Raw genomic sequence first — 25,597 nt, 5'->3', positions numbered from 1 at the left:
GCTTTACCATTAATAACCAGAGGGAATATCTCTGTGGATACAGGAGAACAAATTGCAAAGCATCGGTTAGCGACAAGCCGTCTCCATCCAGACTCTGTCCACTGTCATCTATGCATAGTGCGTCTGTCAGGTTTGTGGGCTGGAACGTAAGCCTTTAAGAAGCAATAAACATTGACATTGAAACTAGAGGGCAGTGTGCCTGTGGGCCTGTGTGAGACCAGTCGCAGAATCCAGCAGGGCAATAAAAAGACAGTGAAACGGAGAGAGAGAGAGAGAAAGAGAGAGAGAGAGAGAGAGAGAGAGAGGTGTGGGAACAAATGTCCTGCTGACAAAGCTCTAAAGCTGACGAGCCATTCAGCTGCAGTCAGCCCGGAGATATTTCTGTGTAATCGGACCTGCCGGCCTACATAGACGGTTCTGGGCCCCACCAGCATGGCGGGGAAGCGTCAAAGCCCCGTGCCCCCTTTTTTTAGCCTGCAAGCTGTCCCCCACCCTCCCTCTTCACAGCTGCTGGCTTACATGGTGGCTGAGGATCGGCGGTGTGGTTGCAGGAGATCCGGGGGAATGTTTTGGAGTAAATAAGTTGATGTAATGAGACATAACAATGGACAGGAACCAGAATCTGAACCGAGCAGATACTTTCTCTTACATCAACCCCTGGATTCGATATTTTCTCTTCTTCTTCAGCTTCTTGTTTTGGGTGAGTAGAGTTATGTTCCTGGAGGAATCTGTTTTAAGAGGAGCGGGCCAGTGCATACAAAACACAGCTGCTCCGGAGTGCTGGGACATCTGTAGTCTTACTGTTCCTGCGCATATCAATTGCCAGCAATCATGGATTTGGGAGTTGTAGCTTTCCAAAAAAAAGAGACTCTCAAGCAAAAAGGGTTGATAAATGAAACAGAACACCTGGCACTTGAATGTCACACAGTAGTTTATTAGATGAGTGTGCTACACCTTATGAATATGCTATAGAACACACACACATTTCAGATGCAACTAGTAAACAATCACTTTGCCTTTGTCCCGTCTCCAATGGCCAGGTGTTTTTGCGCAAACACACACACACACACACACACACACACACACACACACACACAGTTTGAATACTGTTTGCTGCATGAATCCTATCTGCAGCTCGATTCATTCCCTACACCTCCATCATAAGCCTGTTCACCCGATCCTACACAAGCTTGCCATGGGGTACACAGTGGAAAACACAGTGCAGGAGCCTTGCTGTGTTTAGCACCAATCAACAGCCCACTGCAGCCTCACAGCCCGCAGCTTGTGTGTGACCGTGGAGCTCAGAAGTGACCACTGCAGCTCTAATCCATCAGGCCTTTGTGCGCGCGTCCATGCGGTCTCAGGCTTTCACCTCTGCACACAGTCCACCGGGAGGGGAGGGGGGCGGGGGGGATTCATCCCTTTGAAAAGCCTGGAAACCACAGGTGGAATACATTGGTTGTGTTTCTGCCATCACATACACCCACGTTTTCACAGTGACAATGAAGATGCACACACACACACACACACACCAGTCAACAATCTGTTTCAATGATTACAAGCTTCACTAATGCCCCATAGTGTCTTAGCTACACGCTGAACATGGAGGGAGGGATATGCAAAATATCAGATCTCTTCCATGGATCCTCATAACCAACAGAGACAAAAATGTCAAACGTGCTCACTCACGCTCACACACACACACCTACAATTAGCGATCAAGACACTATCTGTAACTCTGGTATAAATAATAATGATAATAATTGACGTGACGTGTGACAGGAAGTGAAGCAATCAACACCAAGTCCTGGATCACATTTCTGTAACTGCCGTCTTTGAATTTGCGTTTCTGCTTGAATACATTTGCACCCTCGGCGCTTGTCGACGTGAACAGTATCTCTGCAAAGCCGGCATAGGTTGTGTACGCAACCAGAATGCTGTCTTTGTCTCTCTTCCAGCGATTGCAAACATAATCTTGACCCCGTTGCACTTCGTATTACACAGTTATTCTCCTGAATCTTCCTTATTTGTCTCCAGACGGCTTAACAACAACAAGTGCTGAACTTCAACACCAACACAGTGAGGAACAAATATTGAGCCCTTGTCACGCACGCACACACACGCATGCACACACACACGCACACACACACTACCTCATGCGCCTGTATTGACTGAAACAAAATCTCTAATGCACAGCAGCAGCAGTGCAAACAGTGGAGGAAAAGCAAACGACTGTCAGGTTCTGTTCTGTCTCTCTGGGATGTTTAAACAGAACAATATTACTAACTTTGCACTCACATCGTGCATCCTTTGAATATCCACTGCCTCAATCTCTGTTCTCATTTTGAGTTTTTCGGTCTTAACAGCAGAATTTTATAAATTTGGACTCCTGAACATCTCTGGGCAGAAACATTCTGCATTATTAAAGGCTTAGGAGTGTTTGTCTGCAGGATGTTTGGTTTTTATGACATCAAATACATTCACAGCCAACTGGTACCATCTTGAGAATTTTTCGAAACCAGAATGTAAAAGCACAATTAGGACAAAAAAAAGGACCGAAAATTGACTTTGATAGGTGAAATAATGTGCAAACGACTGACCATTTTCCTCTTTTCTCTTCAGATTCTCTCCCTGTTGATTGTAGCCATCGGGGTCTACGCCAAAGTCCAGAAAGCCACAGGTACAAAACAAGACAAGTCCACAACCGGAAGCAGAAAGAATGTCCAAACATTTGAGGAAATCTCTGTTTCTCTGCCTGGAAACTAAATATTTAAACACTTTATTAAGCTCAGCTGCTTTACTGGGAATAACATCAGGATGTAAACAGTAAAATAAAACTTTCAGAGTAGAAAAACAGAAGAAAGATAAACTGAATCTGTATTGACGGGCTTGTCTCTGTCTCTGTCTCTGTCCGTCCCTCTGTCAGACACAGTGCGGGACACGTTCCTGATCGACCCGGCTGTCATCCTAATTGTGGTGGGGGTGGTCATGTTCTTCATCACTTTTTGTGGTTGCATCGGAGCTCTCAGGGAAAACATTCGCCTCCTCAAGACAGTAATAGACCGGACAGCCACTTTACCAACACTGCATTTGGCTTCCAATGCAGTGGCTCCAATTACATTCACAATCACATCAGAAATTACACACTGGCTTCTTGTAATCCTCTTGTCTCACTGTGTCTCTGGACCGCTGAGATCAACCATGGCAGACAGATGTGTGTGTGTGTATGTGTGTGTGTGTTCTCTCCCTCTAGTTCTCCTTTAGCCTGACGCTGGTCTTCCTCATCCAGTTGGCCATAGCAGTTCTGGGCTTCTTCTACTCTGATCAGGTGTGTAAGTGTGTGTGTGTGTGTGTGTATTCTGCAAGCAAACCAACACAAGGCCCATCGTGTCGTATATTAATCAGAAAAAAACGGTGTGTAGTTTTCTGCCTCAACAATCAGGAGCTGTATCGCCCTCACACACGTGCTACAGTATCATCCCGTTCTAACTGCTCTGGGACCAAACACACAGCGGCGTTCCTCTCCAGTGTTCCCTGACGTCCGAGTGCGGCGACGAGGCGCCTGGTGCTTGATGATACCTCCTTCTCTCGCTCCCTTTTGTTCTCCGTCGGCGCCCCTGACTGCCTGCTGCTTAACAGAGCAGTTTAACAACCCTCGCAGCATCCGTCCTCGCTAAATGATTCAAATGTTTCGGCACTTCAAAGTGGAACCAAATGTTCCATTTCAACAGATCCCTTCAAGGAGAATTTGCCGCTAATGACATGGGGTGGTGGGATGGCGGAGCTCAGAGGCCCAAATACAGTCGACGCCATGTGGAAAGACAGCAGCATGGGGGTGTGTGTGTGTGTGGAGGAGGGGGGAGGGGAATTCAGAATAAAGGATAAAAGTCAATCTATTCAGATACGGCTCAGGGTATTTATCAACACAACTTGTTCCGTCTGCAGTTGTAACGAGCGCGAGTCAGAAAGCCTTCACTGAATTGCCCACGGAACTCAATTTCAAGCGTAATAAAATTTTAAAGTTCAGTCATCTTATTAGCATACAGTAGGTCTATTATCATATATTACATCAGAAATGGAGATATAGAGCGATACAAAAGGACCTTAAGTCATTATAACCGGTTAAAGCTAATAATATATAGAGGAACGAAAATGTAATAACCGAATCAACCTCATTTAGTTTCAGATTAATGCAGTTCAATCAAATCAGTGCGTTGCCTTTATATCTCATCTGGGGGTTGTTTGTTCTGCTGGAGTGGGGCTGATTAAAATAACATTACACATTATGGTGATAAATACATTCAAATAACCACTGCAGCTCAAACCCTGTGTGTGTGTGTGTGTGTGTGTGTGTGTGTGTGTGTGTGTGTGTGTGTGTGTGTGTGCCCTATGTGTAGGATGCATAAATCAAGTGAACATTCCCTCTATCCCAACTTCCCACATCTTCCCGTTCTCTCTCAGACTCGTGATGCTTTGGGGAAGTTTATGAAGAAAGCCATCGTGCACTACAGAGATGATCTGGATCTGCAGAACCTGATGGATTACATACAAAAAGAGGTGCTCTCATTTCTAAAACTGCTGCGCTTGTTTCTGTAGTCACATCACACACACATACACACACACGCATCTTCACAATGAACACAGCTACTGGTTTATTGAACATGTCTGAGGGGAGAAACCACAGCCGGTGACCACAGAGCCGTAAGACTAATGTTAGTTAGTGTGCTTGAGTGAGAGGTCACTTCTTCTGCCCAGACCACAGCATCTCCTCCTCCTGTGGCGTCTTCACCATCTGCACACTCTGGCACACTTGTAAGCCGGGACATTCCCCCAGGGAGAAGCCCAGACTGTCAGGATGTACAGTGCAGTGCAGTGTGAGACCATGTTTCTAAATATATGCCTGCTGTACTGCCCCCTCTTCCTCTCTCTCTCCCTCGCTCTCTCTCTCTCTTTCCCGCTCTCTCTCCCCTTCACTCAGTTCAAGTGCTGCGGTTGGAACAACTACACAGACTGGTCGTGGAATCTGTACTTCAATTGCACACAGGAAAACCCCAGTTCAGAGCGCTGCGCTGTTCCTTACTCCTGCTGCACTCCTGTTCCCGGAGAGGTGAGCTCAACTTTGTCTCACAAGTCTCACAACATGCAGTTTATGATGTAAACTGATTTAAAAATGATTTCCACAAAATAAAAGAGGGCAGGTTTGCAGAGGAACATGAGACGGTAAAGTAAAGGTTCTTCCACACAAAAAACACCTGTCCAACACCGACTCAGACCTGAAGAAGCTACAGAGTGTTACTGCTACATAATCAGAAAACCTGTGAAAGAACAGAGGGAACATATTTACTTAAAAACACTGAGCTTGAATTGTCTAACTCAAGACTGTAGCAGCGGCTTCAGGTCAATGTCGGAACGCATTTTTATTCGGAACAAAGATAACGGTCCTCTCCTAATAGCTCCCACTGTAGGGCCATGAATCCTCTCCATCTGCATGTGGGGGCGATGAATCCACAATCCTACTTTAATGGGAGAAGAAAATGCCTCAAACAAAACCAACTAACAACAAAGAAACAGTGTTATGATCATGTTTTCTATAGGCATCCTGCAGTAGGAACAGCAGGTCCACTCTCATGATGTTCTTCCTATCTATACCCCCGTACTAAACATGCACCAACAAATGGGAACACATGCTTACACGTGCATGAATATTGAAGCGTGTGCAGATAAGAATGCATGACGGCACACAAACAGTTTATATGTAAAACAGTGTACAGACACACACATGTGCACGGACGCGTACAGCTGCACTCACCGGCATCCAGGGCCGCAGCCACAGTGAGATCAGTGCGTGGCGCATGTAGATCCGTCACACTGATATTGATTAAACATCAGACGGGACAGGGGACGGATCAGGGCAACCTTTTTCTACAGGGGTGAAAAATCAATTAATTAATGAGGTGATGAATTGATGCGGTGCTGCGGCCTGCTGTTTCTACGCCGCAACTGCACGCTTTTACTGCAGGAATCGGCCTCAACGCATCACATCAAGTGAATTTAGTTGCGGTGGATTACAGCGTCTCTATCTCTCTGTCCTGCTGTTTTCATTCCGCTTTCCTTCCATCTCTCGCTTAGCTGTCTAAATGTTTAATGTCTACGTCAAATGCCAAACAACAAACAAGGGCGGCTTGCAAAACGATCCTCTGAACTCCTTCCAGTATTTCAGGTTTATGTGGTCAAAGAGGTTCTGTAGCTGCGTCTGTCTGACCTTGATGCTGTCCGTCTGGCTCACAGGCGGTGATCAACACGATGTGCGGTTTCGGGGCTCAAACTCAGAACTTCCCGGAGGCAACAAAGTCCATCTATCCGGCGGGCTGTGCGGACAGAGCGGTGATATGGATCGAGTCTCATCTGTTGTTGGTCGGGGCTCTGGCCTTGGGTCTGGCCTTGCCTCAGGTAAACCCTACAAGCTCACTTAGCCAATGCATTGATACAGGCTGTGCTAATGAGCAACTGAGCACAGCCCTCTGCCATGTGTACGGAAAACACACAAACAGACACACACACACACACCGGTCAATATGGGCATCAAATGGAGGCGCACCAGACTGAGAGTGTGCAGCGATCAACATATTGATGTGCCCAACTTCTTTAAAAGGAAAACTTAGTCGGTGCCTTGGATGGGCAAAGGAGTTCTCACAGAAACACTCCATCAATCAGGAGTTCAACCTTGCCTGGAGTGCACCAGATACAGACAAAACACAAAGTTTCCAATAAATACTCTGCAGAGGCTGGAGCTTTTTTTTAAAGAGAGAATATTTACACAGCAAACGCCCCCCAAAAAAAGCTTCAGTTATACAAAAAACAGTGAACATGTAGCCACAGAAACAGAGCCGAGTCCAAATAGGAAGTTGTACCTGTAGCAGGAATAATAGGGAGGGAGAGGGAGAGGGAATCTAACTGCACACTGCACATTACTCACTTATTACAGGGTTCTAGACTGGAGTGCAGGTTAATGTGCAACCCAGGCAGAAGTGCATGTGTGGTGCTGTTATATGGAAACTATTCATTCCTACATGACCGCACATCTCAGTCTGATCAACGCTGCAATAGATTGAAATAAGAAACGTTAACCAAAGCCGAGGGATCATATCAGCACTTAGAGCCGGAGTGTGAGAGAGAGAATACACTGTGACAGAAGTGGAATCATTGTGGTGTGCAAGCTGAGATGTTTCTGCCCGTGTTAGCGTTGCCTCAGCCTGATTTTCTGCCGCTCACATATCTGATTAGATCCCCGGTGACTCCGCTGAGGAGGAAGCATATGAATTACCTATGAGTCCTGTCAAAACAATTGCATTAATATTCCATTTACTTTAAAGTGCGGAAAAATCGGATGTTCTGATGTTTTGTTTTTCTCTTGCCTGGCTGCTGATTGGGGATCAAATTCACTAAAAACATTATTGGCAGCTTTGTGTGCGCAATTAGAGACATTTATATCAAAGCTTCCATTAAAACCACTGTGACTAAATACAAAGTGTTGGGTGTGTGTAATCAAAGAGTCGATGCTGTAAATGTGAACTGGCAGCTTTAACGAGCAGCTCTGTCCAACCAGACTTCTCTTATTCATGAGGAATGTTCATTCGTCCCTCGGCCGGCATGAGCATGGCAACACCGTCCACTAGGGACCTTGAGACACAGTACAGTCTGTCCACTTACTGAGAGTTTGTTATGTGATCTGACACGGCTGCTTCTTGTCCTTTAAGATTGCAGGCATCGTCCTCTCGCAGATCCTGATCACACAGATCCAGGATGAAATTACCTCAGTGTTGTGAGAAGAGGAGGAGGAGGTGAGAAGGAACAAGTACTCAACTCCTCTGACAACTGCAAGGACATCGCTTTGACCCATAAGTGCAACTCTGAAGTGCGTTTCTCCTTCTTTAATAGCAGTTTGACTTAACACCACGGCGGCTTCAGCCTTTTTTTGCAGTCAATTTTTCTGGCAGGTTGCTTTGGGTGGGACTGTTCTGAGGCTTTGTCTTCTGGGTATGTTTTTGAGTTGACATGTGTTTATTTATTGAATGTTTGCTAATAAAATTGGTGAAAGACAAGAAAGTGCAAGATTTATTTGAACATTCAGGATAAATCATCATTCGTCAAAAAGCTTCACCTGATTTTACCTCACAAGGGAAAGAAAATGTGCAGAATCTGGCAAAAATTACAAATCTCAAATGTGCAGTTAAGATTTCCATTTCTAAAACACGGTTGACCCATGAACGCACAAAGAAACGGCAGGAATACATGATGAGAGTCAATCAGTGTGTGTAAGCATTTGATGAATAAACATTAAAGAGTGAATTGAAAAGGAATGAACAAATTAATTTGCGACCAAGTTGGGATTTAAAGGTTTCATGAGGTCTCTGCCGTCTTGGCAGGAAATTGAAATTGTTCCATATTCTGAAGGCTCTGACCTCAAAAACTTGATGACTGTGGCATACTTTCAAAAGAAATATATTTTTATGTGTTAGGAATTTAAAATTATGTGAACAAAACCATAAGATCAAAGTGCCGCGCCCGTGTGAAGCTGTGAGGCGTTCACTGTCCTTCTCTCCTCTGCGTCCTTGACTTCGTCAGTCAAGCGTCCTCAGAATCCAGAGGAAGTCCATTCATTAATATCAGCAGAGGAGATTCTGATGATAAAAGCCAAACTGGAACTTGTTTTTGGTAATATGAAAACAAACCTTTGAGCTCCATCGTTGCTACGGCGAGAGGGATCGAGGTTTGTTTGGGATTTGTTTGGGCTGAATAACGCTATAATTAAAACAGTTGGGGACACAACCGGCGAAAGGGGAACAGCTAATAATTAAGAGTTAGCTGGGGGCTAAGCTCCTGCAAGATAATGAGCGAGTAAATCACCTTAACTACTGAATTTAGGTGGGCCGAGTGATTTTTTCGGCGTGGGAGAGCGAGCCCAGAGGCCCGCGACAGGACATCCTAGACTGCCTGACCTCAATTACAGCAATGACATCACAACACTGCATTCAAATCACTGTCAGTGATAAAGGAACAGAACACAGGAAGACTGACAGGAAGAAGGTCACAGCAGGGGGGGTGGCGGTGGTGAGGAGGCCCTTGTGGATTCTTAAAAAAGATTGAAACATAGTTGGAATCGATCCAATAGTAGAGAGCTGAAGTAATGCTGGTGCAGGTAATTCAAAAGCTGAACATATCAGATTATTATGTTGCCTTGTTTTCATTTCTAAGTAAACTCCCCTGTGCACCTTGCAGTGGTTGGTCTAGTCATGCAGAACCAGGGCCTTCTGCATCAGACGGTGGGTCAGCGGGGAGTTGGGCTTCAGGGCGTCACGTTCCACCAGAAGACATCTGGAGGAATGCAGGGGAACACGGACAGAACAAAGAGGTGAAGATGGATTCCCGGAGACTACAAGCTGAGAGGCTAATATGATCGATAATGAAAGTGTAACACAGTGTACAGACAGGGGGGGGGGGTTATATAATGCCGGCGTGCGGCTTAGGTTCTCAACACAAATGCTATATATGAGAGCTGAAGTGGACGGAAAACCCCCCAACAGCAGCTATGCAGCACCATGATGAAATCCAGCGGTAGAAGCGGTGCAATATCTCTCCCTTTATTCTTAAATTCCCTCAGTAGCTTTTCACACAAAATCACGGAGGGCAGTGAAGAACCCACACTGTGCTGGAGATCAACTCCCAGCGGTGCATTACCTTCCCAGCTTCTGGTCGTGCTCCTTCTCCGACTTTATGGCCGCGTGTATGAGCAGTTGATTGAAGACGTCTCTCTGCAAACAACAAGCACGCGGCCATTAGGAAACACAAAAGGGGCCCGGCGCGGAATATAGATTCTACACTTTGGGGAACGGTTTCATGGACACAAAGAACACAAGATGCATGGAGTCCATCAGCATCCATCACTGTGATTCATTATTCATCTGTTGGCGCGCTGAGCTATACATCCTTAGAGTCGTATGTAGAGTTTGGTAAACAGATGGACGGAGTGGCTGCACAGCTTCTTCACGCTTCACTTACAACAGCCGCTGTTTGCGTCACAAACACAGGAGAAAACAAAGTCTCCAGGCAGAATGTGTATGCACAGGTTGGGTTTGTTGTGAGCACTTTGGTTTCCCATTGCCCCTTACCTGCGCATCGCTGCCCCCTATGTCTACAATGTTGTAGCGCACGGGGTGCAGCATCTCCACGGCTCGGCTGTAGTTGCCCTGGTAGTATTCCATCAAAGCCTGACACATTGGTATGCCTACAGTCGAAGCCTTTTGATGTTGGCAATTGTCCCCTGGATCTCTGTGAAGTGAAGCAGCGGTTTAACTCGAAAGAAGATTCACTGGAGAAGAAGGAAAGTTAAGAAACGTGTAGAGATTTTGGGGGAATAAATCTTGCATGGATGATTTGAGTAAATCTAACAAGAAAAAGAGATTAGTTCCCTTGTTCCATGTTTATTCAAGGTTTGCCAAAGAAGTGTCATCACTGAATAATTTGAGAGTAGAACTTCAAGCTTTGGAATAAAGCCATGACTGAACATGACATTTCTCTCTTTTTTAAACTTTTATAGAAGTCTGAAAATGAACAAGATGCACCCTAGATTTATGTTTCTGCAGAGTTAAGTGAATTCCAGTATTACTCGACAGGATTCACTTCAACCATAACATTCTACAATTACACTCTGATGCCTGCCTGAAAAGAAGACAGTGAACTCTCATCACAATAAGATTAGGTTCCTTTCAGGCTAATTGCCAAATAAAAATAACAAACGGTATTCATAAGTGATGAGATTACATAAATGTGAACCTCAACACCTCACAGAGGCTGCATGACACAGAGTACAAGTGAGGTTAGGAGAAGTCTCTTCACTCCAAAGAGCTTCTATTTCCCCAAGCGTACATCATTCACAAACTTTACAGGCATCCTTTATGTTATGTAAGAGCAAAAACACGAGCATTTTATAGAGCTGGTTTTAAATGGCAGCTTCTGTGTGAGCGCTGTGCTGGTGAAAATTGAAAGCATGGGCTGTGTGTGTGGTCAGGATGCCAGAACAAATTATAACCACTAACACGCACAAGGGCTGCGGCTGCTAGTACAACTCATGTTAGAGGGAATACCCCGGTCTCTTAGATGGACCGCAGCTCGGAATCCTGCCTTCCCTCTCTGCATCTCTCCATCCTGCGCTCACTCCCGCTTCTGTCCCACTTTTCCATTATGGACCGCGCGAGTCTTACATAAGGCTGACAAGTGTGTCGAGGTGTGCGCTGAAGAGAAGAAATGGTGTGGAACTTACTTAGCCAATTCCTGGAGGCCCTCCAGCAGACGCTGAGCGGCGGCGGTCTCGTTAGCGCCCAGCGACGCCATGAGGAAGTGGAGGTCATTAAACAACGTCACGTGATCGTCGTTGTGAGGCAATGTTGCCTGGATCAGCTCCCGCCAACGATCCTTCACATTAACACCTAGGACGCAGACACAAGAGTACAATCACCGATGCAGACACAGCAAAATGACAACAAAAACTATTTGACCACGCGCAATAACTCAATATTAATTCTGATTAACATTAGAATTGTACAGGTTTCCAATCAGTTCTCTGGAGCTTTGAGATGAGTGAAGTGTAGTAATCTATTCTAGATCATATCTCTCCACATGAGCAGTTTCACTCATGACCAGAATAACTTTATTGACTTTTCAGCTTGTAACGTCTTAGTCATAAAAAAGACATGAGCTTCTTCCATCTTACCCTCCATTTCCAGCCGGCAGAGCAGTGAACTGGCATCTACACAGTCCAACATGGATCCGCTCTTTTTAAAGCAGCCGGATACCTTGAAAGAACAGGACAAAGTTTCCCTGTTATGTATATTACTATACATAGATATTACATGTTGATGGACAGCCCTTCATGAGTTTGAGCTGTGATAACGTAAGAGTCCAGGACATCACAGTGCTTAGAGTTCCATATTTTTCCGCTACTTCTCGACAGCAGCACATTTAGATAAATAAGATGAAATGCTGTCCTGCTCGCCTCTCACATCTTCAAATAGAATTCAATCCTGTTTGCTCAATCTTTCCTTCTGCACGCATTGCAATTACTTTGCATGCTGGATGCATTGGAGCAGCCATGACACATGAAAGGTCTCTCACACACACACACAAGCAATCAGATTGAAACATCACTTAGAAGTTGATTTTTTTTCCTTTTTTTTTTTAATTAACAAACCTGATTATCAAATATTTCCAGAGCGGCTTCATACTGTCCCTGTGGAGAGGAATGCAAGAAAGATTAATTAGAATAACTGTGATAAAGTCTACTGTAATAAAGTCTGTTTCATAGATGCAAACACATTAATCTCCCCACATAATCAACTCTACTTTTCAAATAACCCAGGGGAAGTAAACCATAAATACAAGTCTCACACACACACGTACACACACTTGTGCTGCCAGCGATGCGCTTGGCTGGGAAATCTCATTATCATCTTTACCTTCTCTATGAAGCCCAGTGCCCAATGCCAATAGTTATGACAGGCCAGCATGTCACTTCCCTGGAATAAGACAAACAGATTTTAGAATATGTACACTGTGTACCCTGCCAAGCACTGCTGGGGAACAGGCGGAACACGAACAGCCAATTACAGTACCTGCCAGTCTTTCTCGGTGCCCTGCATGAACTTCAAGCCTTTGTCCACCTCTCCTGTCATCTCATAAACATGGGCAACAGCGTGGACACTCCAAGCGTCACCTGGATTCAGAGCAAGGCCCTGCAGAAGAGAGAGGGGGGGGGGGAGAGAGTTGAAAGCAAAAATTGAGAAATATGTTACATTTTATTACGAGAAAGAAACATTCCAGTAGCAGCAGTTTGAAATTTGGCCTTGGACAGAAAATCACTGATCAAAGTGAAGTGACATTATCAGTGTAGTGCAGATACGACCGGCACCGCTTCACAACAATATTAATAACACGATGAACAACTAAACTATAGCAGAGAAGAACCTCTTACCTCCATGGCAACTTTTTCTGCCTGGTCATAGAAACGAGTCTCTAGGAGACCAAATGAATACATTCCATTCAGATATCTGCCCACACACACACAAATAAATAAGAGAACAACATATCAATAGTGTAAACAACAGCTGGGCTTGAGGGTTGTGTTAAAATGTGTATAGTGTTTACAATACTTCATATAGGATTTAAAAAAATATATATTCTCCTCTCTGCTCTCCGCTTCCAGCCTCCCATACATGACTCTGGGGTTGAAAGCCCAGACTTCCCCCTGTGGAACAAATTACCTCGCACGAGACAACAATTCTATCATTGCTGGCTTCTCAACCGATTCATCCAGGCACACATTCTACTTTCCCCTCTAAGTACCACAACCCCAACCACACACACACACACACACACACATACACCGCTACCACTCATCAATCTGAACCCAAACCGGTAATGTCAGTATCTAACTTTGCATGAGCTTGTGTGAATTGTGTTCTGTTAACGCAACTTCGTTAGAAATGCCCGAAAGGAGGACTCCCGTACCTGGATAGAGGCATGTGGGGTTTCCAGTGAGGCAACACTCGGGCCACAGAATCCCTCATCTGGGTCTGGGCACCCAGGTAGAAGTATCCATCATGAGCAAACTTGAGAGCAAACATATCAGTGGGGTGCTCCACCAGAATGTCCTCCCATACATCACAGGCTTGGGAGAAATTCCTGCAAGAAACATGAGTCACCATTAAAGCCGGGCCCAGCTGTGTGGTATGAATCACAGATCCTTCACTATATCTGCCATGAGCCCAGCAGAGAGAGGGGGATGAAATATAAGGGCCAGGTTTACTAATTGAGGTTTTTTACAGACGATAATGAGGCAAGAGTAAAATATGTGTGTTTTGGTTAATGTATTGAATGTCGTATATATTTTTGCGGTTTTACTCGTGTTTTCATGCGACTTCTAGAATCTAGAATAGAACGCTATGCCACTAAATGCAGCCTAGCGTGATCAGATACAAGAAAATGGTTACAAGTCACATGAAAGTCTAACCATGCTCTATGATTTACTGTTTTTGAAAAGCAGGTGTCTACGTCTTTGCAATTAATGCCGATTTTTTGCGGCTTGAACAGTAAATTTTACATCATGCAAAATTCACACTCATCTAAATGTGTAATCAAGTAAGTGTTAAAGAGGCTGGTTGATTTACATTCTGCTCACAGGGAGATTGAAAATGATTAAATTCACTCTGGAGCCCAACCTCAGCAACGGCTCCCCAAAGGGAATACTGAGCCTGTAAAACTTGGTTGCAGATCGGCTACTGCAGTCTTCTGCAGTCATTTACAGCAGCTTCTGAAACTCCGTCATCTAATGCCTCTGGGTATTTTCAGCAAACCAATCATTAAAGGCATGATTAAGGTTGAATGCTTTTATTAGGAATGCATGATTGAAACTTTACTTTTCCTTATATTGCCATCTTCGTGTTTTGGTGTTTTGGGTTAATTTCTTCGTCTTTCGGCTTTGCTGTGTTTGTGATTTCAAACCTCGATCTTTGCATCCCTGAAGGCTTGAGAATATTTCAAAATATTGGTGAGATGAATGTACATGGCCACTTTATATTACTTCAAAGAACCCCCATTGAGGTCAGCTAGTAAGATGATACTCATTCATCTCCCTTTACATCTTTTTGCTGTACTTTTGCAGTATTATTGCATTTTCCCACCTGTGTTTCCTCTTGGCCCTTTGAGAAGATGGGATCTGTCTGAATTGCCTCTTTCTTCCTTTTCCTTATACAATTATAGGTTTTGGGAGTTTTCCCCTTTGAGACATTAGGTGATACAAATACGTTTGAGTTGATTTGGTTTGTGACTGTGTGTTTTCCTGGTGACATGGCTCTGCTTCTCACCCGCGGGAGGTGAGTTCCATGGCCTTGACGTGGAGCTTCTCTCTGGGGGTGATGTCTTGGCTGCTGGCCAGTTCCACGGTCCGCCTAACATTACTGGCCAGGCGCTCATTCAGGCGTATTGAACTCCCTGCGCCCATCAGCTCCAGCCCTGTGCTGATCATATGGCCCATAACTACAGGAGAAGCAGATAACAGAGGTCATTCAATCATTCATTTGGGTTTAGATAAAGCAGTATAGTGGTTTGTGTGTCACATTTGCACAAGTGGAATTATGTCGTGCAAGTATTCTCTTCTTTGTATTCCCTGGCCGCATTGTTGATTGTATTCTTTGACCGCTGAGGAGAATGAGACTACAATAAAGTCATTTATACCGATGTTCCATGTATGAATCACGTGATCCGTGCTGCTTCAGGTTATTTTTACAGCACCATTCACACAAAAAGGCAATCCGAAGCTGCTTTAGAAAGGCGTGACCATATTAGTTTAAAGCATGATTAAAAGGAAAGCAGAAAAGTCCAGGATGTATAAATCAAAACAAAACAAATGAACGGCTCCCGATAGCAAACAGGACATTCGAAGCCTTGATTTGAAGGAGTTGAGAGTTAGAGCTACTCTGATCTTCTGAAATCCTGCTTCATAAGGCACATGCTGAACTTAAACTGGAGCAGTATCTCTAATATGCAAATCCAGACTAGAGAATATTGTAGAAGTTGGCCAAGAAAGTAAGTTTCTTCACCTTTTTACCCAATTAGCTTTCCAAGAAGTGTAGAATAGATATAGGCTTATAGTTATTGATTACTGATGCATCCAGGGTTGCTCTTCTTAAACAAACTTTTGGTAACTTTTGGTTTTCCTTGGGAAAAGGTCTGAGTAAAGAGAGGCGTTGATGATCTGCAGTACATCCTGATGTCGTCTAATTAAATACATATTTGAAGACGTGTGTAGGCAGAGTGTCAAAACAGCAGGAAGAAGATTCGATGTGTAGAAGAGTATTGCTCAGGGTTTCACAATCTAAAGGATGAAACTGTGTCATGGTGAATTAATATGCCTGAAGTGAGTAACTACTTATTACTGTATTTGATAATTCCAGAGATAAAATAATTGCCCTCCTTTTTCTAGTTCCACATTTTAGACGCAAAAGGTTCTTGTAATGTTTCTTACTTTCTCTTGCTTTTTTTGTTGCGAGAGACCACTATGACCATTTCGAGGGCAATGGCATCAATATTTGTAATTTTTGAACTGAAATAAGATCGTTGACAGCAGAGTGGGCAGTGAATGAAAAAGCCATAAATATCGCCCACCAGATCAAATTGCTGTTTGCCCTGAGGGAGTCGTATTTCTAAGCTCATTCACTTTACCAGCTTTCTCTGTCTTGTTTGCTTCCATCAGGGCCTCTCCCGTGTTGTCTCTGATCATTTTTGTGCCAGGGAACATCCGTCATTTCCGTTTCTATCTCCTGCATGTTCAGATTCATACCTGTTCTTCAGATTCTTTTTTTGCTCTCTCTGCCGTCTACCAGCATCCAGCATTGAGGCTGACTGGATTAAATTGGTCTCCTTTTTTTCTTTCTCTGTCCCAGTGGATAGAGTTTTGAGTCTATTGTGTCCATCTTTAGTGCCTGGTCACATCACATTATTCAAACCTTTTTAACAAGACACTGAAGGTGTATCATGGAGCTCAGAGCTCTTCTCTGGCTCACACATCCTCATTTGGAGTGAAATTCCTGTTCCCAGGGTCCTAGGTTCCCCAGCACAATATAGCCAATAATAGGAACCTGAAAGCCGCTCAGCAGCTCTGAATTCACTTAATGAGACTGCAGTGCTGTTTAAAAATAAAATCAATAAAAATCTACATAAATAGATCCTGCCTATCAGGGTATACAGAACATTGTCATTCCTCCCAAATGGAATGTAACTTTGATTTGAATGCGTGGAACCTACAGTAATTGGAACCAAATTATGCACAAAACTAAATACACATATTACATACTTACTTACTTACATACTAGAAAATAAGAATGGACTTTTTTGATGAACACAGGGCTGTGGTAAAATGAATCCCTGACAACATAAAACCTGCTGATAAGTTTACTTATTGTGTCTTAACAGAGCATTAAACTGGGGAACAAAGGACCCTGATAAAATAGATAAGCTCGCTGTCATTACAAGCACAGCATCGTTATGTAGGATTCTGTTACAATCACAGCAGGTGTTGTACTCTGATAGTGACTGTCTTATCTAGTTCTATAGTTTCATGTGGCGTGAGGTACAACTCACATCCACATCAAAAATAGTACTAATCTCTTAGTAATTTTGTTGTTGGAAAGGAACATTGTCAATATCTACCTCACAGCAATTGCAGAAGAAAGTAAATCTTTAGAAAATAAGGACAAAAGTGGAGAGGAAAGAACAGAAGAAGAAATCCTTATTTTGTCAGGACTAACTAAGGTTATATAGAACAAATTTCTATTTACCGAAATTGGGATCTGCTGCCTTAATAGCAGACATGCATCCTTCCATTCCACCCAGGGTTTCATCATTACGCCAGGTCACATACTGGGTGCCAAACAAAATACAAAGTGTTTCAGTAAGGAGGCTCATATTTACTTTGGGATATTGACAAAAACAACAGTGTTCCTTGGTGTGTTACCTGAGTGAGAAGAGCGTCGTATAGTTTGCAAGCTTCATTGCTGCTAGTGGACAATGGAAGACCTTCTGCCCTCCACGCCTGCAAAGACCAAAAGTGACATATGTGTTAGTTATTTTTATAATATCACAATACAAAGCTGAGCTAAATGTACTAATACTGTCAAGAAGCTCTCATGTCAACCCCAGAAACGCTGACAAATACACCGTGAATTTGACGAGTTTACGCTCAGTTGAAGCTTTCTAATGTTATTCTAAACGGATGCGTGATTTACCTTCTACGTTTAATTTAAACCAACGTCACTCACCGCACAGTCTCTGAAACTTGAAGCACTCATTTGTCAACTCCAAACCAGCAGTGTAATCAAACTTGTTTCGGTACTTCTTATTGTACACAAGGAAGAGTGAGGCGACTTTATTTGCTTTCAAAATAAGTGCATATGAAAATAAACGATAAATAATAAATACATATAGTAAGTTGACATTGGGCGCTCTCATTTCTTTTTTAAATTATTACGCTTTTAAAAAGAAAATAGCATGGAGAGAGGCGTGTATGTGTTCGTTACGTGCGAAGATGGGGCAAACAGGCTGCTTTTATTTTGACGAGTCACGTCCCGACCAGGCAAGGCGTCGTAAAGACGTTCTTTGCGGTAATTGCGGTAATAACGTTAATAGAGCGTCCTGTCAATAAAAGCACAATGTTTTCACTTTTCCTAATCGTTTAGTTCGGGAAATGTATCTCGAAAAGTAGATTTACGGGGAAAAGAATGGACCCATTCATTCAGGTGTGACCTTTCGACCCCTGTCACCTGCCTGTGCGCCACTGTAGTGACCATTACCAAGTGACATGAGAAGTTAAAAGAACAACTGCATTGTTTTATTGCCATTTCAGCATACATCCAACACCCCTATGCATTTTAGCTACATGAAGCATTTACATTACAAGTCATGTGTCAACAGAACAGTTTTAAAAATTAGGATCCATTTTCTTTACATATAATACAGTTTGCACACATGTTAATAAATATCAATACAATCATGTCAAACTTATCACACAAACCATCTAAAACAACCCTTGAAATTATGGAACTTTTTGTATATTCACAGCTCATACCAAGTCATAAATATAGCCCATAGTGTTTGTGTGCTGAAAAACAGTGACCATCTGGATGTTTACTGTTCGTCAAAAGGCTGTTAGATTTGACTACATACCAGATGAAGTAATATATCAGTTGTATGCAAGTTGTTCCTAAAGCAATCCTGCATCTTGTTTTCTGAAATCTTATTTATAGCTGTTGTATCAAGATGTAGATTTCCAGTGGGACACACAGATGTGGCTATATCAAAAAACAAATCAACTCAGAAAAATAAAACAACTAAAGTATGGAGAATGAAAATGAAAAAGGCATCTTGTTCAAGGGCAAAGTATTAATACTGCCATATACAGATGAAGTGTTTTAAGTTCTTGTGGTGTATTCCTTTGATACTGCAGCATATCCACCAACAGAGACAGACCTGTGGCATTAAATAGATGAGATTCTCTGATTTCTCACTGAGAAATCAGCATTGTTTAATGATAATATCACAATGTTAACACGCAGATTAGGGAAGATATCCGAGCCCCAAACAGAGGATTCCTTTCAAGATGATTCTTCTCATCGGTTGATGTACCAAACCCGTACGAGGAAACGTAAAAACCCAGTATTAAACTTGGACACGTAATTGGAAATGTAAACCGTCAGTGTGATATAGTGGCGTCTGATGAAGAGGCCCGTTGTTGAGCATTACTCACAATAAGGATTTAACACAATTTAGCATTTCTTTTATGTGCCTGCTGTTTTCATTTGGTGACATGCAATGGCTTAACGGTGAACGACTTAACGGAGTACGCACAGGGAGTCACAAGTGCAAGACAAATGTGATTATGGGCACCCTCCTGTGAAATAAAGTCAGTTAAAAGCGAAAACAAAAAGGTAATAAATACACAAACAAAACATGGTCATATTTGATGGATTCTTAGTGTTCACTCACAGAACATTCCATGAGGGGGGAAACATGTCAAATGAGCCTTTAATGGTGTTTTTATGGCTCCTGAAGAAAATCAGTTTGATTGCTAGAAAGGCAGCTTCAGCAGAGGACGTCTCCCTCCTACAGTCAGAGGTTAGCACAGTTTGTGAAAGCACACCCTTGTAGCAGTCCATCCAGAAACGAGAAGACCCTCATCCGCTGAAAGTGTGACTTGTTCAACACGACTATACACAAAACGCGATTCTTTACAATTCCTTTACATCAGCAGGACCCGACTGCATTCTTCCCTTTAAGATGATCAAGACTCAAACAATCAAGTCTCTAAACATTCTCCCAAAGGCTCCCCCGTTGTTTTGAGTATCCGTTTCAAAGTGATGATCATATAGGTGTAATTGCCTCTCCACGCATAGAGAGGCTGCAAAGTGACAATGAGGGCCGCCTTTGGACAGGATATGTAAACACTGGAGACTGCTCCAACTGTAATGTCAGAGGCAGCATAATGTGCGTGCATGTGTGTGTGTGTGTGTGTGTGTGTGTGTGTGTGTGTGTGTGTGTGTGTGTTTGTGTGTTTGTGTGTTTGTGTGTTTGTGTGTTTGTGTGTTTGTGTGTTTGGTGGGGTCCCAACACATTCACTGCTGCAGGCGTGGCAAGGCAAAGTCCTCCTGTTTACATATTTAGACGAGAGTTTGACTCCATTAGGCCCAGTTCAGGTTAAAGCCCTTGGAGAGCATAACAGCCTCCAGGTCTTTGTCTTCCTCTTTCTCCCGAAGCCTCTGTTCTTCCAGGAGGGCCACCAGGGCGTCGCGCTGCTCCACCACCTCCAGCATCTCGTTCAGGATCTGCTTCTCCTGTGCGAGCTCTGTCTCACTCTTTAAGTTGTCTGATGGAGGCAAGCGGATAAAAGTAAAGATCAAGTGGGGAAATTAAAATAAAGTAGAGAGAGAATAGACGATGTTTGCACAGCTATAGTGACGAGGTTGTAAAGATTAATAATGTTCTGCAGTTCACCTTCCACGGCCATCCGCTCCCTGAGTTCCTGCTGCAATCGACTCTGACGGTCCTCCAGCTCCAACTCTCTGGCACTTAGGGGCAGAAAGTGGCCAGATGGAAATCAAGATTAGTTTCACCTTTGGAGTATAGATTTTGGTTTTGGGCCATACCTTAATTTATCAATACAGGATTTAAAAAATAATAGGCTTTTTAATAAAGATAAACCGTTTTGTTAGGGGAGATTGTAGTTTTTAAAGACCGATTCATTCATGAGACATTGCACTTTTAGTAGAATGAGCCCCCACTCCTAAAATCTGGCAGCAAATTGTGTTAAAAGCTCAGGAGTATCAAAGTAAAAAAGATAAAAAGTTTTATTTCGATCAATAGTGGCTATTACAGAATGACAAGTGAATATTGGTAAAGACGGTCCTGATCCTAACTCCTTTCAAACTGACAAATTTGATCTGTATGGAAAGGAAATGCATCTTTCACTCAAGATTACAGTAACATACTTACAATATCATGAGCTCTGACTCATAGCGCACCAGGGCGTTTTTCTCCTGCACCAGCTTAAACCACTCTTGCATTAATTTGGGGTCGTCTTTCTTTCCCATGCCTGCGGGAAAGAATCAAGCACACGGCGGGAGTAAAGAGCCACACACGGGGGTAGAAAAACACACTGATCTGATCAAGACATGGACTGACACAGGCAATGCAATGAAAGCCAAGCCAGGATGTCTCCGCTGAGGGATGGTGGGATGGAAGGATGGACTCGACACCAATGCGGTCAGTCGGGGCCATGCTGGAGATGGCCACAGAAGATGGCGTGGAGATACAGTTATCAACTTTAGCAAATGCATAATCGGCACACATTCACACCACCCACACCAACACACACACACACACAAGAACAATACCTGTTGTTGCAAAGTTGAGAGTTTGTGTTACCCAGTTTGGACTTTTGTGTCAAACGCAGCTCTTAGGGAGCTACGATCCTAACCAGTTTTCCCGTTCAGAGTTGAGAAAAGGTGCACACACCAAAGAGCAGCCGTGATAATACACAGAGGTATATGCAAGGACCTATGGAAATTCTTCCTCCTCCACTGCCCACATATTGATCCACTAGCAGAAATAAAATCCAGTTAGATCCTATTTATGCTATGTGGTTTGAGGGTAGAAGAAACATCATGAATTATTCTGAATCTTTACACAATAAATTACAAGGTCAAATGTTCATGGGATGATTCATAATTGAGACCAATAGCGAAGTAAGAAACTCCTCTATTAAGTCTGCCACGGGGGGAAAGCAATGTTCTGTGCTGGCATCATGCATTGCACTTCTGCATTCATTATTATCAGCACTGATAACTAGAGCGCAGCACAGCCACAGACGACGTTTCCTGCAAGTCCCACGTTTGTGCAGAGGAGGACCAGTCTATAGCCAGCATGCTTAGAATGTTAGAATGGTCCCACTGCTGTGGAGATGCATCCTTTTTACATTTACATTATCTGACTGCAGCAGGTGGAGCCAAGCACTTTCAATGAAACACCAGGAGGCAATCCTGAATGCAGCGTTACATACTTAGCTGAGGAAGAGGAGGCTCTTGCAAAACGAAAAGGAAAAACATGGTACACACATAAATTGCGTGGTTGTGGTCTCGGGGGCTTGCACTGGCTAATTAACAGACAGGGGACACAAGAGAGGCAAAGCTGGAGAAGAGCCGCTCACACTGAAGAACGCAACATATGGAGACAGAGGAGAAGTTACACAAGCAAAGCTAAGCCCTCAAAACCTGTCCTGCACCGGGTCGTGACAGCTACGATAATCTATATCTCTTAGTTCAACCTGTTCCATCACCACCACCCATCAGCCAAAGCACACAAAGGAGAGAAGAGCCACAGATTGAGAGCAACAGCAATAACAATAAACGTAAGATAAATTATGAAGCCCAGACAGAATCTCCACTGACAGGTGTTAGATACCAGGGCACAGATGATCCATTAAATTTTCATCTTGTTGTTTTGTGCAATCTTCACACCATGCGTGTTTCTCACTCTGTGACCCACAAACGTGCCGCAAGACTCGTGTTTCTTATCATTTTACGACTACATTAAACATTTGTCCCGAGCACAAGGGCAAAAAAATAAAACCTATTACAAAAACAACCCCCAAACAAATCCACTATTTTCTCTTTATTAGCTGAACACCAAACATAACATGCTGTTTATTAAAACACACCACAGCAGAGTTTCCCCTTTAAGTGCCTGCAGCTACTTAGAATAATAACAATGAAATCATGAATCTCACAATGTATTCTAGCTCATCTATCTGAAGAACTCTACAACTTGAATTTGAAGTTTTAATTATTTATGCTGGGCTAGAATTTGCTTTAAAAATAAAGAGATGGAAGCACAACAGAGACTAAATTCAGAATGTGAAAGTGTTGTGGTATTTATAATTCGGAATGGTGCTGAAATGGAGGAAGAATAAAAATATCTGTCGTACTCTGACACAAGCCAGGTTTATTTGTGAATTCATAAAGATAAATGTATCAATACTTCTCTGTGGTTTGGGAACATTTGGGGAACTCCACTGAGCCTGATAACACACACACAGGGTGAGGGATAGGAAGGAGGAGGACAGGGAAAGTGGGAAATGGGCGGGGAAGTAGTCCGGTTGTGCAGATCCTTACGGTTGCCTTGGTAACCCGCCACAACCATTAAGAGAGGCGGCAAGGTTACGTTACCTTCAGGGGAACAGCAGGGGCAGAAGGAGAGAGGTCTTCGGCTTGGCGTCCCCACAAAGGGCTCAACTTCCACAAGGTGAAAGGGAAAGAGCGTGAGGAGGGAAAGTAGGTGGTGGCCGAGAGAGAGAGGGAGAGTTATGGAAATACAGAGGAGAGACAGCACAGAGGTCACAGAGGCGGAGAGGAGAGAGGTGTAGGGGACACAGTGTGGGAGGAGGAGTGGAGGAAAGGTGGCCAGAAAGAGAGAGAGAGGGTGAGAGAGGGTGTAATGAGAGAGAGAGGGAGAGAGAGAAAGAGAGAGAGAGAACATCGAGGAGAAAATCAAAAAGGGTAGGAAGCGTGGTGATAAGGAGAAGACAAATCACCTACAGTGAGGAGGTGGGAGAGATCAGCAGTGTGGCGTGAGCGAGAGGGGAAATGAAAAGGAGTAAAAATAGGAAATGGAAACAAGTACAGACAGGAAATCCTACAGTTCAGAGAGGGAAAATAAAAATAATCCTCCTTGTGTTTGATCTTTCATCTAGCTTTCTTCAAAAACTATTCAGTGTTGATATGATTCCGGGGGATGTGCTATGTATGGAAAGGGAATTAAATACAGTATATAAACATAAACTCCATTACAAAAGCTGTTACTAATAACGAGGGAATCCATTTGACTAATAGAGGATAATTGCTTCTTCTTTGATGGTGTGTGAGCAAGACCAGACAAACATGTTTAGACCACCAGACTCAATTTGTTCCCAGTGTGTTCACTTGCGCAGCCACTTTTGAAGTGCAAATCAGTGCTTTTCTCCCAATACCCAGAGCCACTAAATGGAGATTCTCCCGGGGGTAAGATCACAGATATGGACAGCTGTTACCAGAACCAACCATGAAAGCAAGTACAGTGAAGAAGAAGTTGAAAAGGAAGAAAGAATAAGGAGAGAAACACACCAATAAAGGGTTCTGTGTCATCACATGAGCCAAACTGGGAAGTGACACCATGTCCTCAGGCCCCAGATTGAAAGAGCTGGGAGAAATGATGGGCAATTACTACAAGGGACTTTCACAGAGAACTGCAGATTGCAATAACTGCAATACCAGGCAGTCTTTATGTCTTACACTCTGTGGGATCTGAGATGGAGTAAAACTTTAAGGCTCATAGCTCCTAAATATGCTTATGAAATGCATTTCTGGCCTTTTCATTCTATATCTCTGTAATTAGGGGGTAATCATTAAAGTAAACGGTGGAAATGATAAGGAGCAACATAAAAGCGAGAGCCTCTTTAATCCCAGTTTTTGGTTTTCGGCACCCCCTGCAGGGCTCAAGTGCACGCCTGATAAAGCACAGCTGAGATTTAAAACATAATCCAGTGAAAACGTTAAATACTGAGTCAATCTACCGCAAACGGAACAGCAGGCTAGAGGGAGAACGCATTAAAAAAACAGCAAGTTTCAAGCAGCATAGCTCCATAACGTCAGGACTTAAAGGGGACAATGATTTTGCGTATTGTGCTGTGCCCACCAGTCCGGGTTCCCTCTGTTTAACCCCAGCTGGCCACGCCTATTGACTGTGAAACGCCAGCAGCTCATTTCATGGGACGCCACCTCTTAAAGCGTAATTCTAGTTGCTTGATCAGACTGTTCGGTGTAGGAGAATGCCACCGTTGCAATCTAGCGATATTTGTATTTGTTAGCACCACCTGTTTCCTCCAGGATGCAGCCTGAGTAGGAGTGCAAATGCTGCATTCATGCATTCATCAAAGATTCATCCTACACACTCGGCTACAGATGCTGGCTAATCGCTCACCTCTCCTCCAACTCAACAGAGGTGTAGGCGGCTAAATGCCGTTGTTCCACGCTGACGTTAGAGAGGTAAACACGGAAACCTATGCGTTTGGCTGACTGGATGCTATTCTATAGGCGTGAACCTCAACTTTTGCAACTATAGAAATGAGGGAAAACAGACAAAGCTAAATGTGTCCATTTGAGACATCACATAACTTCTTCCAGCATTCACACAGATCATTTGGAATTCACCCAATTATATTAACACAATCTGAATGTTAGGCTGAGATAAGTTGACATGCGACAATGTTCAAACTCCACGCAATCTCCTGTCTAATGAGTGACAACCAGCGGGACGAGACGCACAGAGGAGGACAGGTCCTGCTCAAATACTTGGAAATGCACCTTTCCCCCCCTCCGATCAATGAATAACCACTAGACGATTCTTTAGTTCTACTTCAGTGAAGATATTGAAATAGGATAAGATGCATTTCATTCATATT

The 25,597-nt window shown here is 43.5% G+C and overlaps 3 protein-coding genes across 9 annotated transcripts in view; 1 reads left to right on the top strand and 2 right to left on the bottom strand.

Annotated features, from left to right (window-relative positions):
- Positions 1-604: 604 nt before the first annotated feature.
- Positions 605-7,826, top strand: tspan33b (tetraspanin 33b). The gene is made up of 8 exons (XM_076140498.1): positions 605-700; positions 2,623-2,680; positions 2,927-3,054; positions 3,254-3,328; positions 4,462-4,557; positions 4,979-5,107; positions 6,289-6,450; positions 7,758-7,826. The coding sequence occupies exons 1-8, from the start codon at positions 605-607 to the stop codon at positions 7,824-7,826; spliced, it is 813 nt and encodes a 270-aa protein (XP_075996613.1).
- Positions 7,827-8,092: 266 nt separating this feature from the next.
- On the bottom strand, positions 8,093-17,954 carry ttc38 (tetratricopeptide repeat domain 38). Its single transcript, XM_076171965.1, has 15 exons — positions 17,871-17,954; positions 17,567-17,644; positions 17,391-17,472; positions 14,919-15,090; positions 13,564-13,737; positions 13,028-13,103; positions 12,669-12,788; positions 12,513-12,572; positions 12,248-12,286; positions 11,771-11,852; positions 11,321-11,486; positions 10,170-10,329; positions 9,739-9,812; positions 9,273-9,375; positions 8,093-9,132 (listed from the first exon to the last, which is right to left on the bottom strand). The coding sequence occupies exons 1-14, from the start codon at positions 17,898-17,900 to the stop codon at positions 9,288-9,290; spliced, it is 1,401 nt and encodes a 466-aa protein (XP_076028080.1). The 5' UTR covers positions 17,901-17,954; the 3' UTR covers positions 8,093-9,132; positions 9,273-9,287.
- A 463-nt stretch (positions 17,955-18,417) lies between these two features.
- Positions 18,418-25,597, bottom strand: part of mical3a (microtubule associated monooxygenase, calponin and LIM domain containing 3a) — a 51,065-nt gene continuing 43,885 nt past the window's right edge. For all 7 annotated transcript variants that reach the window (XM_076171138.1, XM_076171090.1, XM_076171098.1 and 4 more), the window contains 3 exons: positions 21,097-21,196; positions 20,599-20,672; positions 18,418-20,470 (listed from right to left, as the gene is read on the bottom strand). In XM_076171138.1, the coding sequence (XP_076027253.1) occupies positions 20,286-20,470; positions 20,599-20,672; positions 21,097-21,196 (359 nt within the window). In that variant the 3' untranslated portion in view covers positions 18,418-20,285. The remainder of the gene's footprint in view (positions 20,471-20,598; positions 20,673-21,096; positions 21,197-25,597) is intronic.

The sequence above is a fragment of the Genypterus blacodes genome, unplaced genomic scaffold, assembly GCF_046128005.1.
Source record: "Genypterus blacodes isolate CSIRO-AG114 ecotype Tasmania unplaced genomic scaffold, CSIRO-AGI_Gbla_v1 ptg000015l_1, whole genome shotgun sequence".
Classification (NCBI taxonomy): Eukaryota; Metazoa; Chordata; class Actinopteri; order Ophidiiformes; family Ophidiidae; genus Genypterus; species Genypterus blacodes.
Note: the sequence above shows the minus strand (reverse complement) of the source record. Positions and strands in the feature narration are given on the sequence as shown.